Below are 20,279 nucleotides of genomic sequence, written 5' to 3'. Positions count from 1 at the left end.
TGATAGGGTGTTTGGAGTCACAAACTGATATCTTTTCGTGAATTTTCCTGCTAACAAACTTCTGAACTGAGGATAACACAGCTTATACCTTCTTTGCCTGCCCTAGGAATAGCACACCTGCTGCTGCCTCCCCTAAACTCTGTTTACTGGGCAGAAAACTGAACAAACTGGAGAAATACAGTGGAGTTAACACTGTACTAAAATAACAAGTTATGCTTAAACCCATTACCCCCTGAAAATGTCAGTACATAAAGGATAAAGGTTAATCCGAGTAACTGCTTTGTGACCAATATATAGACAACAGATCCAAATAATTCTTTGTTGGATTTCAAGCCATTTTTTAATGATGGTTTTATACGCTTAATGTAATAAGCTTTAGTAGATTCAGTTTTCATCACTGTTATGCCACAAAATGTAATACTAGCGCAAAATGCAATAACATCAACGCAAAATGTAATAAAGTTATCAACGCGCAATGTAATAACTTTCCAACGCAAAATGTAATAACTTTTTTAACGCAAAATGTAATAAGGCAAAATGTAATAACTCCTGAATTGCAAGTATGCTCAAAACAAAAGATATGACAGGCCTACACGGACTCCCCTCGTGAATTGCGATAGCGATGCATTTTAGCCTTCAATTAAATTTTCGTTCTAACGAGCGTATCTTTGATATGATATAATCGCAGGTTTAGTATAGATGCCTTCATGTAAGCATCATTTTGTTTTTCCTCCGCCATGTGTTCTTTGGTGTCCGTTGGAGGACAGTAAGAAGGCGTTTTGGGGGCTGTGTAATCGACATCCTCGTCACCAGATGTACTTAGCAGTAATTCGTTGTCTGACATCATAGTTGCTTCAGCAGGACCGCTCGGTTTCGATTCTTCACGAATCTCTTCAGCTGCTGTTTGGAGCGTGACAGCTTTAAATTCAATGTTACTCAGGGAAAGGAAGAGAAGTTTCTCAATTCCGTTCCCACTCGAATAGTTGTTTGGTGATCTTTTATATCAGGATAGTCTGTGGTTAGGATCGAAGTTGTAGCTTTCCTATTGGTCCTCCCTGAAGCGAGAGGGCCAATGAGGTGTAAGGGATTTTCGATCCGGTAGAGCGAGAAGCTAGAGTCTGTTTCTCTGTTAAGGCTATTTTTAAGCTTGGGCTTCCCAAATGGAAATGAGATCGCTCAAGAGTACTATAATATACTTTTACGCTGTGTTACGTATTATACTCAGTCGAGGACAAGGCTTCGGGTGTTTTTAAGCGCTGTAATTTACGTATTATACTCTTGTTTCGTACATTTTTGAGTTTTAATTTTTCTTTTGCACTTTTGCATAATTTCACTTTTGCACTTACATTTTGCGTTGGAAAGTTATTACATTTCGCGTTGATAACTTTATTACATCTTGCGTTAGTATTACATTTTGCGGCGATTGTTATTACATTTTGCGTTAGTATTACATTTCGCGGCGATTATTACATTTTGCGGCGTAACAATCACTGTCCAAAATCTTGGTGTTACGACGAACAACTTGAAGAAAGAATTCTTCATTTTATGTCCTTTTTGAGAACTCCGTTGATTGCTCTCACTATTCATGTTAAAATAATATGTATTTGATTTTGCCTATTGCAGATTTTTGCCATTAATTAAAGGCTATTCACAACACTACAAAATATGCACCTTACTTAAGATAAAGCCACGGAGAGAAATCAAATAGCCCAGTTGAAATGAATATCTGCGCTTTTAGACTAATAGTTGTACGACATGAACAAGTGGATTTCATTTTCACATGGCTTTTAATTTCTTGTTGTAGAAGTACTAAACTAAAGATGGCTAATCAAATATGTATGAATTAGTGTCAAATGACCATTTCTACAGGGGGTCCCCCAAACTTGAAGAGAATAAAATATTTTGACCTTCCTGTTCTGCCACAATCATTCACTCGCCAAACCCAACATTTCTGCCAAGTTTGAGCGAAATCGGTGATTTGAGCTGTATCACTCCCTGCCTGGTTTTCTATGGACACTCTTAAAAATCAAAGTAGGAACAATCAAATGCTTGACACACAAACACTTTCTTTCCCAATAAATTGACAAATGTACTCGCTTTTCTTTCATCTTAAGTCACCTAAACTCTAAATTTGAGAACGTTTATTTCCAAACTTTGACTGTGTTGTGTACGGCGAGTGTCTCAAAAGTTATGCAGTATTTTACAATTTACATGGCTTGGCCAATACTCTGACCTTCTAAAAACAAGAGGATGGCAACTATCAAAAACATCAAGGACTGTCTTGCCAAAAAAAGTATACGAGTATTTTTCAGTTTTGTCCTCTTAGTACAGGTGTAAATAAGATTGTTACCTGACTTAAGATATGAAAAGCAAATTTTATTTATTTCGATATCATCTGCGCGATTTCTTAACTGCATGGGTCAATTATTCCCTCTAATGTATTCTACTGTATAAAGCTTCAAGAACAGACGTTTTTTGCTTCAGTCATGTTTGTTGCACTAAAGAAAGTGTAGGAGTGGAACGATATTTTGTCAACATAGCAAATCATAACAGATTTCAAGGGAATAAAATTAAGCAAAAAAAAAAAAAAAAAAAGCAGCAGTATATGCTGGTGGCCTACTTCAGCACATGCATAGTTGCAATGGGCTATATCACTTGCCTCTTGAAAAATGGTCCGTTGATAGCCGTCGGATTGGTGAGGCGACTTTGAACATTAGTGCTATCATTAGTAAACGGTCTAGGTGAAGATGTTGTTGACATTTTTTCGCGTAATCTGCATTTGGGTACCTTGAGCATTGACCAAGTTCTATGGAGAAAGTTATGGATTGTTGCCCCTGTGAAGCAGATGAAAAATCGAGGTTTGCATTAAAAAATAAACTGAAAAGAAAGTTGATCAGTTAACTAAAAAAGAGGAGAAAAATCATCGACTATATGTTTATATATCACGTATTCGGCTTTAATTTAAATGAACCTAATTCAGCCCGTTTACCTTAGCTGGAAAGCTCAATTTACACACGGATTCGCACTCGTTGAATAAGCTAGGTGAAAATATACAGATAAATTTTTCGATTCAGAAATTAACCGTATAAATCCCTGAAACAAGGGATTTATCTGTATGAATGTCTCATTAATAGGTATACTTTATATGATAAGACACAACATTGGTCATGGAAAAAAAATGAGAAAAACCGCATGGTACGAATTTCCTTGAAGTGCTCATCATGGCTAATGAATAATATGAAAGTCAGCTCTCGACCTTTCATAAATCATTTTCCAAGTTCATTGGCTCATAGCCACTTCAATTGGTTGTCAGTTTAGAAAAAGTGATGTTTAGGAAAGACAATTTTCGGGGAAATCGAAAATTTCGAGCCGAATATGCCGAAGATTAAAAATAAAGTCTTCGATGATTACAAACAGAAAGCATTAAAGTTATGATTTGCCACGCTTTCTGGTCACAGAGAATTCACTTCCTCCAAACAAATACTGGCGAAACGAAAGATGAAACGCTTAAATTCGTTCCCGAAAGTTGGATTTCATGAGCTCAGGTTTAGTAAATTTCTTTTTAAGGCTGAGGAGCGAATATTATTTCCACTCCACTTACTCGAAATGATACATTTTCATAAAAAAATAATTTAAAGGAATGACCGGTTCGCCGGCGCTGCAATTGTCCACTTTCGCAATCTGCAGATGTTTTGTTGGTTCTTGATTGAATTTTCTCGTCTATTTGACAGTTGAAATGCGATGAAACCTTTAATGATAAAATCAATTTAATTTTGAATGCGACCGCTCACTGAGTTTGCTTTGGAAAGGAAAGTATTTCCGACTCCGGTAGCAATGATCAAGGATGCAGAATTAAATTTGACAGTTTTGAGCCTTAGTCTGATTTGATGAAATGGCGTGTGAAGTATGAGGCAAGCTTTTATTTATTTTACGTCATGGATCGAAAACCCAACGGTATGAGAAGACGGCAAAAAAGGAAAGAGTATTATTCGATATAATCTGAAACTGCAAGCATAGTGAAATGAACAGAAGCTAACTCGTAAGTACCCGTAAAATTCATTAATTCTGCATCGATTCCTCCTAAATATCTCAAATAAGCAATCGTCTGCATATAAGATTCATGAATGTGTCAACCATAAAGGTGGGTTCATAACAAATACAGTTTTCAACTATTCTCATTGTAATAAACCCAACGTGCTTCAGTCAGATTAAGAATATGCTAGTTCATTTGCGACTTGAAAATATATGATTCAGATTTTGAAGATGATTTGCGATTTTTCGAACCTCAAAGGGGAAGGGTGAGCACAGTCAAGCCTCTAGATAACGCGCAAAAACAATGGTGCGAGGACCAAAGAAGAGACCTTTTTGCTAAGGAAAAAAAACTTGTCTCAAATAAGTGGGTGACTCGAAAAATCGGAATTCCACAATACACATACAGATCTTTCTCCGATGTATGTTTTCACGAGATGACATATTTTCTCTACTTTGCATTTTGCCGTTTAATTTATCACTTTCTCTTCAATTGTTGCCTTCTTTCAGCATGGCTTCTTTTCCCAAACATGTACAGAGGCCGTTAATTCAGCCTAGTTTACTTATAAACAAAAAATATCACAGTGTTAGAAACCAAATTTTGACGGCACTCGCCATTCGGGCGAGTGCTTTCAACATTGCACTCTCCTGGTATAATTTTCACTCGCCCAGAAAGATGCCTTTCCTCTGCCCCCACCATACGTTTTCAGTATCTCGTAATCACGGAAGTTTAGCTTGCCATTTCGTGTTGAGCTTTCTTGTTTAATTTTGGTGCGTTTACGAGACTCCTCCTTAAGATCGCGAACCGATTTTACTGTTTAATTCTCGTTTTTATCATTAACTTTTAGTACTACTTGGAAAATTTTTTCACATTTCCCAAGTTTTAACTAAAAAACAGCTAAAAGGACATCCGGCACAACCGAATTCGCATATATCCCTGGAATCAAGACGTCGAAGTAAACAATTTGTCGGACGGCATATTTTTTGTTTTATCATGAAAAAAGCCCCAGCAAATATTTTTGAATAGCAAAAAGGCCTAAAATTAAGCCTTGATTTATCTTATAATCTAAAAGTTATTAATTCAGACAAGACTCTTTATTAAGCAGTCGATTGTCAGTTCACACTATATCATTGTCATGTATTAATTCCACTTAATTGGCTTTTTTCGCTGTAAATCAAAAAACTGAAAGTTACGTTTTATCTACGGTTGAGGTCGAATTTTTTACTTTTTTTCCTATCGACCAGTTTAATCCAATTTAAGTGCATGAGGAAATTTGTCGCACCAGTTTAAAGCCATTGTATGTATTTTTAGGTCATGTTAGTCCTTGAGGTGTTAATTAAGGGTTTTATTTCAACTGCCGTTCAAATATGGATGTCTCTGGATGCAGTCTTTCTTCTCTTCAAGTCTGTGAAAGTTTATTCCATAAAGAACCAGTACTTGTGGGCTTATATTGTTGCGGGTTTGGGTAAGACCATCTAATTCTTTAACAAATGAATAAATTTATTAAACTCATTTAAACGCCGCGTCAGACTTGCCATTTACAGGCTATTCATATAGGAGTGTCAATTTCTATTTTCATTAATTCGTGACTACATGTACGTGTATTTGTGGTCTGAAATTATTATGCAATGTATAAGGCCAACCCTTGGATCGTAAACCAACGACCAATCCCGAGAGAGTCAAATGACAAGGGGGTGACGGAAATGCTGGATGAAGCAAATAAAAGAAGCCCGTTAGAAATATTTTGATTTCATCCAATAAGGCGGCAATGAAGTCACGTGAAAACCAAGAATAAGCGCACTAACTTGACAGGAGAATTGTTCCCCTTTTTTTAAAAATTATTTTTATTCATTTTATTTTGTCCTGTTAATATCGTACATCAGCTTTGTGAAACTATCTTATAAATATGTAGCATAATGATATCCTAAAGTCACTATATACTCTTCTTGTTGTTTGGCTTTCTTTCTAGTTATTCATTCATCTGTTACGGAGGTAAAGTAAGTATACTGAGCACAAAGTAATAGATGTGATAAGTCTTAGCTTGGACAATGCACATCGCCTCTAGATAATATTAATTATTAAGCTTGATAATATTTTGGAACGGGTTCTTTTGTCTTGTTAACTGTAGAGCGATTTCCAATTGAGTTTCTAAATAACACAACCAAAGAAATAAGTCTGGCAACAGACAATCTGGTGAACCAATGAAAGTTAGAATCAAATACATATAGCCAACCCAAAGCGCGGGAAATAGTGCATGGATGAATTGCTGTTGGCTTTGGTTTTTCAACTCATAGGATCAGATAGTGGCGCAAGATTTCCAGTCAATAGCGGACTGCTATCAACACTCAAGTAAATAGCGCTTTATTGGATCCTTTCATCACCTATATCAGTCGCTTACCGAGAAACTAACCCGTAATGAAATCATTGATAAAAAGAATTAAGTATATGTACACAATATTCCATTAATTTCCACCAAGTGACATCCGGCATATTCAACGAGTGCGCAGCATTATGTAGATTCAACTTTTCATATAAAATGAAATAAAAGCTGGACTGGGTCCTCTTAAAATAAAACGAAATGCGTTCTAAAGGTATTATTTCTCGTTTCCTTCTCTTAGTTAACCGTTTGAGGCCCCCCCTTTTTTTGAATTATTTCAGCTGTTTTACAGGTGCATCAATCTTTAACTTTATCCACGGAAAATGGTCAACATTCAACATACCCAAAAGCAAATTACGCGAAAAGATGTCAACAACATCCTCACCTAGACCGTTTATTAATCCTGGAACTACTGCTGTGCTGAGGCCGAACACAAATCCAGGCAGCAACACTGGCACTACCAAGTTCAAATACGTGAAAAGCAGCCGTCCAACGTGCACAGCTGCTACGACTCGACCACCAAAACCTAGAATACATACCTACAGCACTCCTGTCAGTGATCATAAAGTTATTAAAAGGACTGCTCTTCCAACCAAAGATGTTAGCAATACCACAAGTTCTCACGTCAAGCCTATCAGTTACTTCGAAACTGCAGTAAGTTCCTATAACACAGCTGCTACGACTCAACCATCAAAAACTGGAATACATACCTACAGCACTTCTTTCAGTACTAAAGTTATTAAAAGAACTCCTCTTCCAACCAGACATGTTAGCAATTCTACAAGTTCTCAGGTCAAGCCTACCAGTTACTACGAAACTACAGTAAGTTCCCATAACATCACACGTAAGTCCAATACGCTATAATTACTTCTCCCATACGTACGATGTTATGATTTACTGCCAGGACTGAACCATAGGCTAAACTTACATGCTAAAAGGAAAATCAATATTTGAATCAGGCTTCGTTAGGGCATACTGATGAAATAAGCGATTGTTCAACTAAAAAAGTTCGCGCTACTAGATCAAGGTCGGTTTTAGCTGACATTGCGTGATTGAAACTAATTAAACCATGTTTGCCCATGATCACGGTTGATAATTGCAGATTTGATGCTTCACAAAGGTAAACTGAGTGAAAAGTTGGCAACTTAAAACTAACCTTGCGGAAAGTTCTCGTAAAATGCCTTGAATTTGAATATTTCACCGCAAATTAGCATTTTTGTTACAAAATTTCCTGTAACTGAAGAAGAAAAGGAATTACCGCATTTCGTGCATTCACCAATTTTCCGCTCAGTGGGTACGTTTTTATGAACTATGGGCTTAATGACATATCACTATCTTTCCAATAGTTGACCGATGAAGAGGTGAAAGAATTTCTTGAGTCACATAACTGCTTTGCGATGTCCTTTAAAGTAGATGAGGTACTCTGAATATGGGTTAGATTCTAATATATCAATGGTTATTGTTTCGCTTAAATGGATATGCAGTGAGCTAATATCAAGCATAAGTGTGCTAGATTAGGGTAAGGACACCCCAGCATTGACACCACCCGGCCCATACAGGCTAGGTGTGATGTAGGCGACACAAGATTAATTGTTGAAGCAACTTAACAAATAGCATTGTTACAGTGCTTCGTTCTGAAAGAGCGACGATCCAGTTGATCTTTTAATGTCACCAACACTTGGGACAAGGAGCTGGCAACGATTGGCCAAATTTAGCCCCTGCGATATGTATAATTTCAAGCTTACAATGTCAATGTTCTATATATCAAACACACACTAATCTTTGTTCCCTTACGGTGGAGTTTACCCTCAAAATAATTCAGAAGTAGGAAAAACCAAAAAGGGCGGCTGACCAGAGGACAAATTTGATTGATTTTATTCATCTTTGAAAGCTGTAAGAGTCTAGATTAACTCAGGCAGCGCTTTCATAACACTAAATATGTAAGACACTGGTCATTTCGACACAGAAAACTTAAAATATATCTTCCAAATTCACTGATGAGGTCCTCGTTGCCGTTTTAGATAGGACATGTAGTTAGGACAACAATGATGAATGTCCTTCTTGTCTAATTATCACTTTTAAGTGTTTAAAATTCAACAGAATTATTTTTGCTTATTATATGCTTGCTAAGAAACGATAACGTTCAAAAACCATCTTAGTGTGAAACTTCAAAGGCACCATAACATCCAGGAACACATGGAGATAGTGCTTCTCTGCATCTCAATAATGGCGGAAGTAGTTTCCCTTATATTACTGACATTCTTGAGGTAAGGAATGTGTTACAAAGGACTTCTTCTAAACTGTTAGTGGTACATCTATATTAGATGCAGCTATTGAAATTGACAGCATTTAGTTCAAATAGATTGACGAATGGCGATTACCGTCATAGCAATTCTGCCTATCCAGAAAAAAGTCGACTAAAGATTAGAAATTCAATGTTCACTGATATTTCTCCAAATCTTGATCAACACGATTCACCTACACTTCTCGCATTCATTAATAATTAATCAAGTTTAGACGAAGGGAATCATGCATACAGCGTTTGGATATCTGATCATAACTAGCACAATTTTACGACTTCTCCTTAGTTCTAGATTCTTTTGAGCAGATATAACAGACACTTGAGGCATTGCATGTTTCTGCACATTTCCAAAACACCTCAAAGCTCGTCAGAAATACTCTGTTTGGGCAACGTATTATCTCTTCTCTTCTCAGTGTTTGGAAATATGGTGAAATATTACGTAAAATTTTCTTTAGATTCCCTGAGGGATCCCGGGATCTCGCTGTTGCAGATGAATAGTCTTTCTTCAGGTGTTTTTCGAACAATCGCCAGAGCTGAGTCTGCACTCGGATACCACTTAGGACTTTCAACATTTAAATTTAATAGTCTAAGTAGCATCGAAGTCGATTGAAATTTGATCTCTTTTGAACTAAAATTAGTCATCAATTTTAAAGGGTTAAAAAGTCCATGAAAATATTTGTACACAAGAACCTTCTTCTTTCACTGGCTCTCGGAGATCTGGTGTTTGTTTTGGACAGGAAGCTCTTCAACTTAAGACATGAACACTCTGTGAGTACATGCATTTAGTTCGTCCCACGACGCAGACAATCTTAGGTTCGTCATGCATTCCTTCCTAAGATTACGTGACGAGATCAAAGAGCTTCATTTTACTTGTTTATCCATTTATCATGCTTTTTTTTTTTTAAATAAAAGCTGTTGTCTTAGAATAAACAGAAGCGACATAAAAACATGAATGTTTCTGCGACGACATGTCACCATTATCAAAGTCAGATAATTACAAGATTGGTACTATTTTAACGTTGTAAAAATGAAAATGTGAAATTGCATTAGTATAAAATGAGGTGTGGAAAACAAAAGAACATACATAACTAAGTGAACGGTTTCGCTGGGATGGAATTTGCTGGGGTGTTTGAAGTCACTGTTGTCTTTTTCTGAGCAAAATCAGTTCGTTGAACTGAATCCACCATTAATCAAGACAAGATAGACACATCCACACAGAGTGCATATACAAAATCAACGTACCATCGAATGTATATTTTTGTTTTTCTTTATAGGTGGTCCGTAGCTCAATTACAGTAATCATATACTATCTTCACACCAGTCTTTATACTTCGATGCTAGTGGAAGGAATCAACCTTTATTTGAAAGTAGTCGAAGTCTTCACAACGGACCAAAAATATCTGACCTACATATCGATTGGATGGGGTAATAAACATCTTATATTTTTATGTTAGGTAGCCCTTCACTGCATTGTTGAAGGGATTTTTCATCGAAATATACTTCAAATTCTTGTAAAAAAAAAGAGCTTCTTTTTGTGAAAGATACATCATTTTAAAGTATTTAAATAGTAATAAAACTCACCTGTAATCATTTCTTATTTATTATTTATTTTCAGTATCAACTAAGAATGGAAAAATCTTCTCAAAGAAAAATATTCAGAGGTTTTTATATAACCGCCGCATGCCAAATAAAGTAACAGGGTATTTTTACACTTCTTCCAACCCACAGAGAAAAAAAAAAATCAATTCAAACTTCAGTAAACAAATTCCTAGGCGATGTTTTGACTGAGTGCCATATTGGTTGATGAAGAACACTGACGGGTGGGGGAGTGGTTGGTGCTCCTGGACTCTTGGCCTTAGCGACAAAGAGTGTTTACAAACGTAAAATCAAATCCTTGGACAGGATTGGTTGCCCTTATCCCGAATACGTATCCCTGTTATTGCACAGACGAGGTTAGAGGGTCCATACGAAGTAGATAGCATTGGCCCTTTCGCCTCGTTGTTACATGCGGTGTGTCAAACCGCTGTTAGCTAGTTGCAATGACTGCAATTAGCCATCTAGCTAATTCGAATGACAAAGGTAACATGTATGTAATACTCTATTTTATTACATGACTAATTTTGTTCACAGGGCTAATATGTAAACTAAAATCGACCAATCAGATTGTTCCATTGCTGGTCCACTGTCCGTAATGATCCCGCGCAATCAGTTTTGAAGATTTTTTGTAGTTTTATAGCTTATGTTTCTGAAAGAACTTGCTTTAACGTAAAATACTTCTTTTCTTTTTCTTTCAACCTTCTTTCCCTTCTGTTTTGCTTAAGATAACACGTGAGTATACGCTATTCGACTGTCAATCAGAACAACGCACCTAAAGACTAATTGCGATGTTTCTTCAGCCCGTGATCGTGGCATTTTGTATTCATTTTTATTCGTGTAACAAATCTCTTATTAACCAAGCTTGTTCGGGAGTTTACTTTCGGAAAGGGCGGCTGTAACAAAAGCTGTTATATTGTTGCCATATATATCGTTTGTTAGCTAGTTTGTTTGTTCTTTCAGTTGTTTGTTCAACAGACATCAAAATGAAAGGCAAAACGGGTGGCTTAGGCTCCGTCCACAATAGGCCAGAGAATTTGAAAACGCAGCTTTATTTCTCTGGCTAGGCTTACAGTCCCAACTAATTCTCCATGAAAACGGAGCTTTTTAAAAACGCGGGAATTTGAAAACGCATGCTTTTCGTTTTCGTGTGTGCGGAAACATTTTGAAAACGGAGCTTTTCGAAAACGATGGCGTCACGAGCATCGTGTGATCTTTCTGAGCGAGTTTTCCTCAAACAAAAATCCAAAATACCAATGATTGTTGCGTTTTTAATTCCTGCGGCTTAATGTGGCCGGAAAACATTTGATGCGTTTTCAGAGTTAAACCCCCGTTTTCAAATTCCACCGGCGTATTGTGGACTGGACCTTAATCTCATACATTTCTACGTTGGAAAAGGTGACACACAAATGCTCTTATAAGAAAAGCTAAACACTGTCCGCGGTGGCAGTTTCTGTTTAACCCTAACCTTACACCTTCATTGTTTATTTATTAATTCTTTCTTCACATAAGCAAACTAAAGTTAAAGTAGACAACTAAGTATGTTTATTATTTTGGAAAGACACTATTGCATCTCAAGGGTCAAAACATGAGTTAGGAACATCTCTAGGAATAATGGCGGGACTAATTTTGAGAGACGAGATGCAATGCAGTTCTTCCTTTGTGAAAAATACACACAGACACACAGCAACAAAAATAAATAAATAAATAAATAGAGAAATAATAATAATAATGATAATAATAATAACAATAATAATAGTAATAAAACCTTGAGCAAATATAAAGTCTCAACATGAAAGTAAAATTCATAAAGTGAAATTTTGGTCAAAAATCTCAATGTGCTAAAACCGCCATCCGATGATTTTCTTTGCAATCTAATACAATTACGCCACCAAATCCGTTGTCATTCAAATCTAATTAAAGAGCACGCTCTTCTTTAATTGAAGGTTTCTATTTATGGCATATACTGCGAGAAACTAAACAAGATATAATAAAACTACAGAATATACACGAAGATTGCTTTGGTTATGGCATGATGTCTGAAACTAAGATAGTAGAGTCATTAAATGGCCTCATTTCGCCAAAATAATAAATTGCAGGTCTAATTTAGATGTCGTATTTTACTCTCACCTGGAATTTAATTAATAGAGAGAGTTAAAGCATGACGTTTACCGTAGACGGCAAACGGCAAAGATTATCTCTGAATTTGTGTTCTTTTCTTCTAATCCTTAACTACGTCACACCAAAATTAGCAAATTTTTTCTACTATTCACCGCAAATACAAATATTTTCACTCTACTGTATAGACAGCTGAAGACAGACGGCAAAAATGAAAATTTTTGCCGTTTGACGTAACGTCATGCTTTATCTCTCTAATGTCCGAGAAAACGTGCTTTGCGGAAAAGGTTTTAAATTAGCTAATACATACACACTGCTCACTGCTATCAATTTTCGTACTATTCTTAGAATACCAACGAGCACGCAAGACACCATAACAACCATGTGGCCAAACTGGGTCAGCCATGGGTCGCGAGGAAAACAGTACAAAAACTAAAAACAAAGAAAAACAAGGGTGGTTTTTACTGTTTTTGAAAATAAAATCTCAAGTAACAGAAAAAGAAACGAATGGACACCTTAACGAGAAAAACGTGAGGTCAAAACGTTTACTATTGTATTGTAATTGAATTGTGCAATCCCAAATATAAAGGAAGGTCACTGTTTAGCGAGTACAAATAATTCTTTAATATATTACCCGTAGCAGTTTCCACTTGAGCGTCGAAAAGTAATTGACTTTGGATTTCTGCGTTACATGATTGGCTTAAAAAACTCGCGTCACTTTTTCATCCAATTAGAAATTAAACCAAAACCAGACTCGCTCACTCACGTTTTCCCGCTCTCTGCGTCAGCTACATGGACTTACTGCGATTAGAATGGTTATTGGGATTGTTTATCCTCACTTTGGTCGTTGTTTTACGACACTCAATTGAAAAACCGCTTTAGCATGGTGTTTTACTCCCGATGAAGAGGAAAGAAGAATAATTCTGGGTACACGTGCATACACTTTTGGCAAGACTGACTTTGAATAAGATGTTAAGCTGATATTATATATGAAGTAAAAGAAGATGTCAGTTTAAACTACAGTAATATGGAACAAATACCAGCGTCAGAAAATGTCAGTCAAGATCTTGTAGCAGCCGTTGTTTGTAGTTCTTCAATGCTTTCGTTTCTATGCAGCACAAATCTTTTGATAGCGGCTCTGAACTGCTTGTTTATCCCACTGTAAATAAGTGGATTACAGAACGAGTTGAAATGTCGGAGGAACAGTATGACGTAGTTCACAACCCGCATGGTGTCCCCTCGGCAAGAGGGACAGTATGTGTAAACAAGAAAGAAAACAAACAACGGGCACCAACAAACAAAGTGAGTTCCCATTATGATGGTTAAAATCTTCGCTCCTTTGAGTTCGCGCTTCATCCTGCGTTTTGACTCGCCTGATCTCTCAGAATACCCTTGCATGGACAATGAGTCTATTCTGCGAGCGTGACCGCGAGCAACGAGGAATATGTTCCAGTAAGAAATAGCCATAACGCCGACCGGGGTAACAAAACTTGCTACTGTGATGAACGTAACGTACTCGCGTCCAAAGAATAAGCACGACTCGTTATCGGAGTCTTTCAGCAGGGACAAGAAGGCCGCACAAGAGGCAATGATGGAATATATCCAGATGAATGCCATGCAAAATATGGCTTTACGCTGAGAAACTATTGAGTGATAGTGAAGCGAGTATTTGACGGCGACGTATCTCTCTAGGCTGATAAACGCAAGACACAGAAGGGATGCCGTGCCGCATGCGATGTCCAACACGATCTGACAACGACATAAAGCAATATTGTCAGTTGTTAACTGGGCTGCGACAAAAAGCGGTATCAGAATGGCGGCAATCAAGATGTCGGCAACTGCGAGATTGATCACGAAGTAATGCCTTATCAACCGAAGCTGTCTGTAAAGGCAGAACACGATGCATACGAGAGAATTGGTGCCAATCGACAACGCCGCGATCAAAATAAGCGGTATGTCGAAAGCTAAAGCCGCCTTGTTGGAGTCGACTTGGGTTGGACGCTCTGTTGGAAGGCACAGGTCAAAAAAGGCCTTCCAGCAACCATGGTCGAAATCAGGATCCGTGATATTGTTCTCAATATCGTGCCGCAGGCAATCGTTGTAAGCCGTCTGGCAGATGATACTTGAGTCGTCGCCCATGGTCTTTCGTAGAATCGCAAAAAGCGGCAGGCAGTTTTCTAACGGTTCGCAATATTACTAATAAGCAACTTGCTTATTACTTTCAGGCGAGTCGGCAAGCAGGCGATATTCTAAATAGTGTGCGAAGCTTACTGGCTTTCAGCGGGGCTTTAAACCCAGTTATCGCACGGCAGATCTATCAAAATAATTAATGGAAGACTAACTTTGTTTGACCAGCTGAATGTTTGCCAGAGAAAAAGCTTTCGCAAGACAACTAGTCTTTCGCTAAGTTGTCAATTGTGAGCCGCAAATGTCAAATGCTGGGATCGCACATCCGCAATCATCCACTCTGGTGGAATTAAAAAAGAGGTCGTTAATGGGAAGCGAAAATCATTCGAGGGTTTGCTTTTATCACTATCAAGCCATTAAATGTTGCTTCTTTTGATGATACGACTCAACCATTATCTTTTGAATCGTATTTTACAAGATAAATATAAAAATACATTTCCTCTCGGAATATTGATTTCTTTTTCTGAACTTTGTAAACCATTAACGACAGCAGAAATATTTTGACCAATGGTCAATCTCTCAAAGCAATCACGATATCATTTCTTTGAGGTAAATTAAATCCGTAATATCTGGAAGAATTGAATTTTTTTCAGCGTATAAAACATTCTTTGAACAGTCCCTATAAGTTGAACTAACATGGATTATTGTTCTCGTAATATGTTTTGTCTGATAAGACAAATAGCTTGCCAGTCTACACCAGAGTCCAAACTGAGCTTAGCATTAAAAATCTCTTCACGTTTACAAGACAAACATTTCGCAAGCTTTGACTCAAAAAAAAAAAAAAGTAATTAAAAAGTGAATTGGGGCATGTCAAACCTTCTATTTCGAGCGCGAAACTAATATTTACCATTCATTTGAAGAAAACTGTTTGAAATGCAAAGTGTCCATGACAAATCTGCTTTGATGATGCCGAAATGGCAAGTAATAGTTTTTCACTCACTTCTGTTTTTCTCGAACTGGTCGAATGAAAACTAGATGACCGCTAGTACAAAAAAAAAAAAAAAAATTATTATTATTATAAAAGTAAACTAAAAATACTAACATTCCATCTATTTTGAATGAACAAGAAAGTAGAAAGTTGCCCGGTTTAATTTTGGAAAAACAGAAAAATAACAGAATTTCACAGTTACAAAGTTGTGAAATTCTGTGACTTAAGACGGTATAGGTAAGTTAAAATTGAAAGACGACGAGTCCATTGATAGAAACGGTTAGAAATGAAGTTGTGTTGGTCAGAAGCGATTGTTACTGGAGAACCGGCAAATTTGAATTATTTCCTCGAAGTAGCTATGTTAAAAAGGAATGTTTATCTGTAAATGAAGCCCAGCGGAGTATACTGCGAGGAAATATCAATATTTCTTTAAGACCCAAGTATTATGTCTTAAGTAGTTGATTTTCCCAAGTGTTCGCTTCGTTCTTGTCCAACCAGTGTCTGTTGTTCGTCATGTCAGTTCGTGGCCATCACGGGTTGTCACTTAGCAACCTGTTTCCCTAAATCTCGGGTTTCGAGAAAACATGTCCGCCTAACGTTAAAGCTCTTTATATTTTAGTCGTCGTTCCTATTTGTGTGCTGTTTCATCACCTCTACGATTGATGACTTTGAAGCGAAGACATTATGTTTTCAAAATAATCTACCGACTCGTGTTTTTTCCCCCTTCCTATTCGTTTTCGCATCTGAATTTAAATTAAAGTTAGCACTTGTCTTTTCCTCTGAAAAAGTCTCATTTCCTCCGTTTTTTAGCTGTTTAGCCGGACACCGAAACTCGACACTCCATATTGAAGCGTCGGGCCGCCTTAATAACTTCGTTCAAACTGCAGTATTTCAACAAACACGGCTGACATATCCATGGAACTTGAAATTAAAAGATATTTCCTGACAGGTAAATACTGAGTTTAAACAACTTCAAAGCCTTGTTCAAACAAACCGGTTAATGGCCTGCTAAACTTGGGAACGTCACTTGTCTACAAAAAAGGTTATAGAAAACTGAACAGGGCTCGCAAGTTTCACATGTGTTGGGCTCAGAAAATTATATTACTTTCGCCGAAGTTTTGACATATCAACTCGCCTCTCTTCAGAGAAGACTTTGCCCCCTATCTGTATTCGATCTGTATTTTTTCGCATTACAGCAAAATAAATGACCTTGGACCTAAGCTCCGCCTACTTACTAAAAATGTTTACATTCGAACTACCTATAGCATCCTTAATTGCAAGATCGGAATCAAATTTTCATTTACTGTAGATCTGTCTCAAAGGCTACGTAACATTGAACGATGATGCCACTTCAATTCCACTTTTTTATTCTCTCGAATTTACATACACCAAGCGACATTTGTTCAGCCAATCCACCTTACGATGTCGACATTACTGGAACAGTAGCTTTGACAATTTTACTGGAACAGAGGTACATCTACACAAGAAAAAAAAAAAAAACAAAACGAAACAAAACAAAACAAAACAAAAGATAGCTTGAGCAGATGAGAACAGTGCGTTTCTCAGTACTCGGGGGAGTGGGGTGGGGGGAGTCAAATGAAAATGACAGGGGCACTCGTCGTACCTTTTAGGGGTTAAGAGCGGGTTTTGGTTCTTCTCAGGGGGTCTCAATGGAGTTTAACCGTTAGCTGTAAAAGGGCCAAAAATTTAACCGTTAGGCGTAAAAAAGCTTAAAATTTAACTGTTAGCCGCCAAACAAATCGAAAACAATTAACGGTAAAAAAAAAAAAAAAAAAAAAAAAAAAAAAAAATATATATATATATATATATTAGCGCAAATTGAAGGTCTGAATTGTGTTTTATTATATGGCTGTGTCTCACAAGAACTGGGAACTACCGAATTCACGAATTTGATTGGCTGAAATCGATATTGACCGCGGTCTAGATTTTCCCATCTAGACCGCCATCTAGACCGGTTTCATTTTGCGTTGAAAAAGTAGCAAACTAAAACACAAAAATGTTCACCATTTTCTTTTATTTTCTTCTCAATCATTTATGGAAGTGCCAAAAAGCCTGATGACGTTCGCAAGCAAAATATTAGCAAACCAGTTACATTAAACGAATTTACGTTTTCTTCTTTGCCATGTAATAAACATCTTATTAACCGAGCTAAGTCGGTCTGTATGGGAGAATCTTGACCTTGGTCGTGTGTACAGACCTCACTGCGTTCGGTCTGTACTCACGACCTTGGTCAAGATTCTCCCATACAGACCTTCAGCTCGGTTAATAAGAGCTAAGTAAAGAACTCCAAATGCATTTGCGTATCGTTTAAGGTGATTCCCTAGTAAAAGAACCCGCCATAGATTTCCGATAAAACTTGGTATGCTGTTGTTACAGGACAAGGAAATATTAAAAACGTAGTAAAAAGAGGGAGTCACCGCGCTTGTTTTCACGCCACAATGCTGACAAATACGGTTATTTAGGTGACTTTTGGTAATCTTCGTGCGCAAAAAAATACGCTCGATTATTTTTTAATGCAGCGTGTTATATCACAATATCACATAGTGTGACTTTCTTTGATTGTTTATTCATCTACGTCCCAGAAAAAAAATGTCTTCAAATACCCTGTATCTTTTTTGTCCTTTAAAGGAAACATAATTTGGACATGCGCTGTTGGGCCCGTTATGTCTCGCTGTGTAGTATTTATTTCATTTGCCAAAAAAGTAGCCATAGATTTCTGCTATTTTTTTTTTTTTCTCAGTTATTGGGGATATTGTCCTCATTGAAATTATGAAATAAAACGTGGGGGTCACCGTGTGCATTGAAGAGAAAAGGAGCATTTATTTCGCTATCGAGCTTAGTTTGAGGGAAATCTCTTACGTTTTGTAAGTGCACGCGCTCATGTGCGCGCTAATGACACGAAAAACGTGCGCAGCAGGGATGCGCAATGCAATACTAAGGAATCACCTTAACTAATTCGGCTAATTGTTGTCATTCCATAACGCACAACGCACCGGAAATACCGCACTTTGACAGCCGCCTTGACGTTTCGACAGCTCTCGCTATTTTCCGACCTAGTTATATTTCCAGTTAATTATTATTTTATAATGTTACACAATGGTAATTAATTATTAACATTTCAGTTAAACGTAACGGAAAAAAAAAACCCCAAAAAACCGAGAAAAAAAAAAAAAAAAAAACAGCAACACAAAATAACCGTTAGCCGTAAACGGGCCAAAAGTTTAACCGTGAGGCCTTACATTGTTTAACATTTAACCGTTAGCTGTAAAAACTACTACCCCATTGAGACCCTCCTCTCAGGGTGTTCAGCTTCAAAAGGTCCACAGCAGGAGCTTTCACGGTACATTTTAGGGTTTTGAGCCGAAAAACAGGATATAAATTTATGACAATACTTCTATAAACTTTATGAGCTGAAGGTATTGGAAACAATCGTCTTTATCGCTATTGAAATTATGATGTCAGTTAGTGCGTTGTTTTACAATTGGTACTTCGTAGAAGTGAAAGAATTCCAAGCCACACCCACAAAAGAGCTCTTAGTACCACTTAGAGGCTCGTTTCAAAATTTCCGACGAGCATTCGTGCCCTTTTTTATGTGGGAGTCCCCCCACGAAGGGGGGGGGGGGAGGGAGAATAGGGGGAGGGGGGAGGGGGTTCAGCAGTGTCTGCCTTAAATGTCAATTCTCGTCGACGGAATGTCACCAACTTTCACGTCACTTTCTGAGCATTAGTTTCTGCGATGTGATGGATTTCTGTACCTCGTGCTACTTCCGTCTCTCGGAGACTGCCAGTAACACGAGTGAAAGTCGAAGGTCGACTTGATGAAACATACCATCTGCATCAACATTCCGATATCAATACAAACGAAGAAACCTCCTGCCACCTGGACATTTCGTGATTTTCAAACTTAGGTTTTAGATAACGAAATCTGAACGAATGAAGTACCAGGTGGCCAAATGGTTATCGTGCTAGACTTGTTTAGTGATTGCGTTATCTTCTCAGGTAGATTAAGTTACTCTCGCAGTGTCTGCCTCCGTCCATGCGTACAAACGCGATCGACTAGTATCTCTCGTAAGCGACCACCGCTCCTCAGCGACCATTTTTTCAAAATACGAAACGTTTCCAAGTCAAATCGCTATATTTGGAACCTTTTTATGCTACCACCTCTCGTTAGCGACCGCGACCACTTTTATAGCTAAAAGTTCCAAATTTTCTTTTGTTTTTAAACTTCCATAAGCGTCCACTCGACAGATAATAGAGAGGATATTGGATAATAAGGTGTTGTAACATTATCGTATTCCTAGGTAGTACAAAGGACGAAAATATTTCAATGGGAAACCGGATTTTTCTCGAAATTGATTTTTTACATGAATAAAAAGTTTAAAGCATGGGGTAAGTCTCTGCGGTTATAACTGCTAATGAGGCAAAATTTTGATCCACTATGGTCTAAGCTCTCATAAGCGACCACCTCCTGTAAGTGACCACCTCGGCTTGACATTTTGGGTGGTCGCTTACGGGAGGTTTGATTGTAGTAGCATCCCATCACGTAGAAATGTTCCTAGAGATTATAAGCTACAGAAACCATAGCAAGTTTCGACGGCAATGGTGCCCTTGGCGCCATGCGCACTTCTGAATAAGGAGGGCTTCGAAAATTATAGATTTCCCAGTTGAACCAACATAGGGCTCCAGCGTAGAGCAGAAAAGCTGAGTGGCGTTTCAATAGTCA

General features: G+C 37.6%; 2 protein-coding genes across 2 annotated transcripts; one reads left to right on the top strand and one right to left on the bottom strand.

The window, feature by feature from the left end:
- Nucleotides 1–3,964: 3,964 nt before the first annotated feature.
- LOC149117861 (uncharacterized) lies at nt 3,965–12,733 on the top strand. Its single transcript, XM_089286735.1, has 7 exons — nt 3,965–4,039; nt 5,342–5,495; nt 6,000–6,027; nt 6,689–7,229; nt 7,754–8,674; nt 9,363–10,134; nt 10,325–12,733. Exons 2-5 carry the CDS (start codon nt 5,345–5,347, stop codon nt 7,832–7,834), a joined length of 801 nt encoding a protein of 266 aa, XP_089142861.1. The 5' UTR covers nt 3,965–4,039; nt 5,342–5,344; the 3' UTR covers nt 7,835–8,674; nt 9,363–10,134; nt 10,325–12,733.
- On the bottom strand, nt 11,772–14,735 carry LOC110042368 (putative G protein-coupled receptor No18). Its single transcript, XM_020747731.2, has one exon. The coding sequence runs from the start codon at nt 14,557–14,559 to the stop codon at nt 13,480–13,482; it is 1,080 nt and encodes a 359-aa protein (XP_020603390.2). The 5' UTR covers nt 14,560–14,735; the 3' UTR covers nt 11,772–13,479.
- Between the last annotated feature and the right edge of the window lie 5,544 nt (nt 14,736–20,279).

This window comes from Orbicella faveolata, unplaced genomic scaffold (genome assembly GCF_042242905.1).
Source record: "Orbicella faveolata isolate gen_17 unplaced genomic scaffold, um_ofav_v1 contig_1, whole genome shotgun sequence".
Taxonomy (NCBI): Eukaryota; Metazoa; Cnidaria; class Anthozoa; order Scleractinia; family Merulinidae; genus Orbicella; species Orbicella faveolata.
Note: the sequence above shows the minus strand (reverse complement) of the source record. Positions and strands in the feature narration are given on the sequence as shown.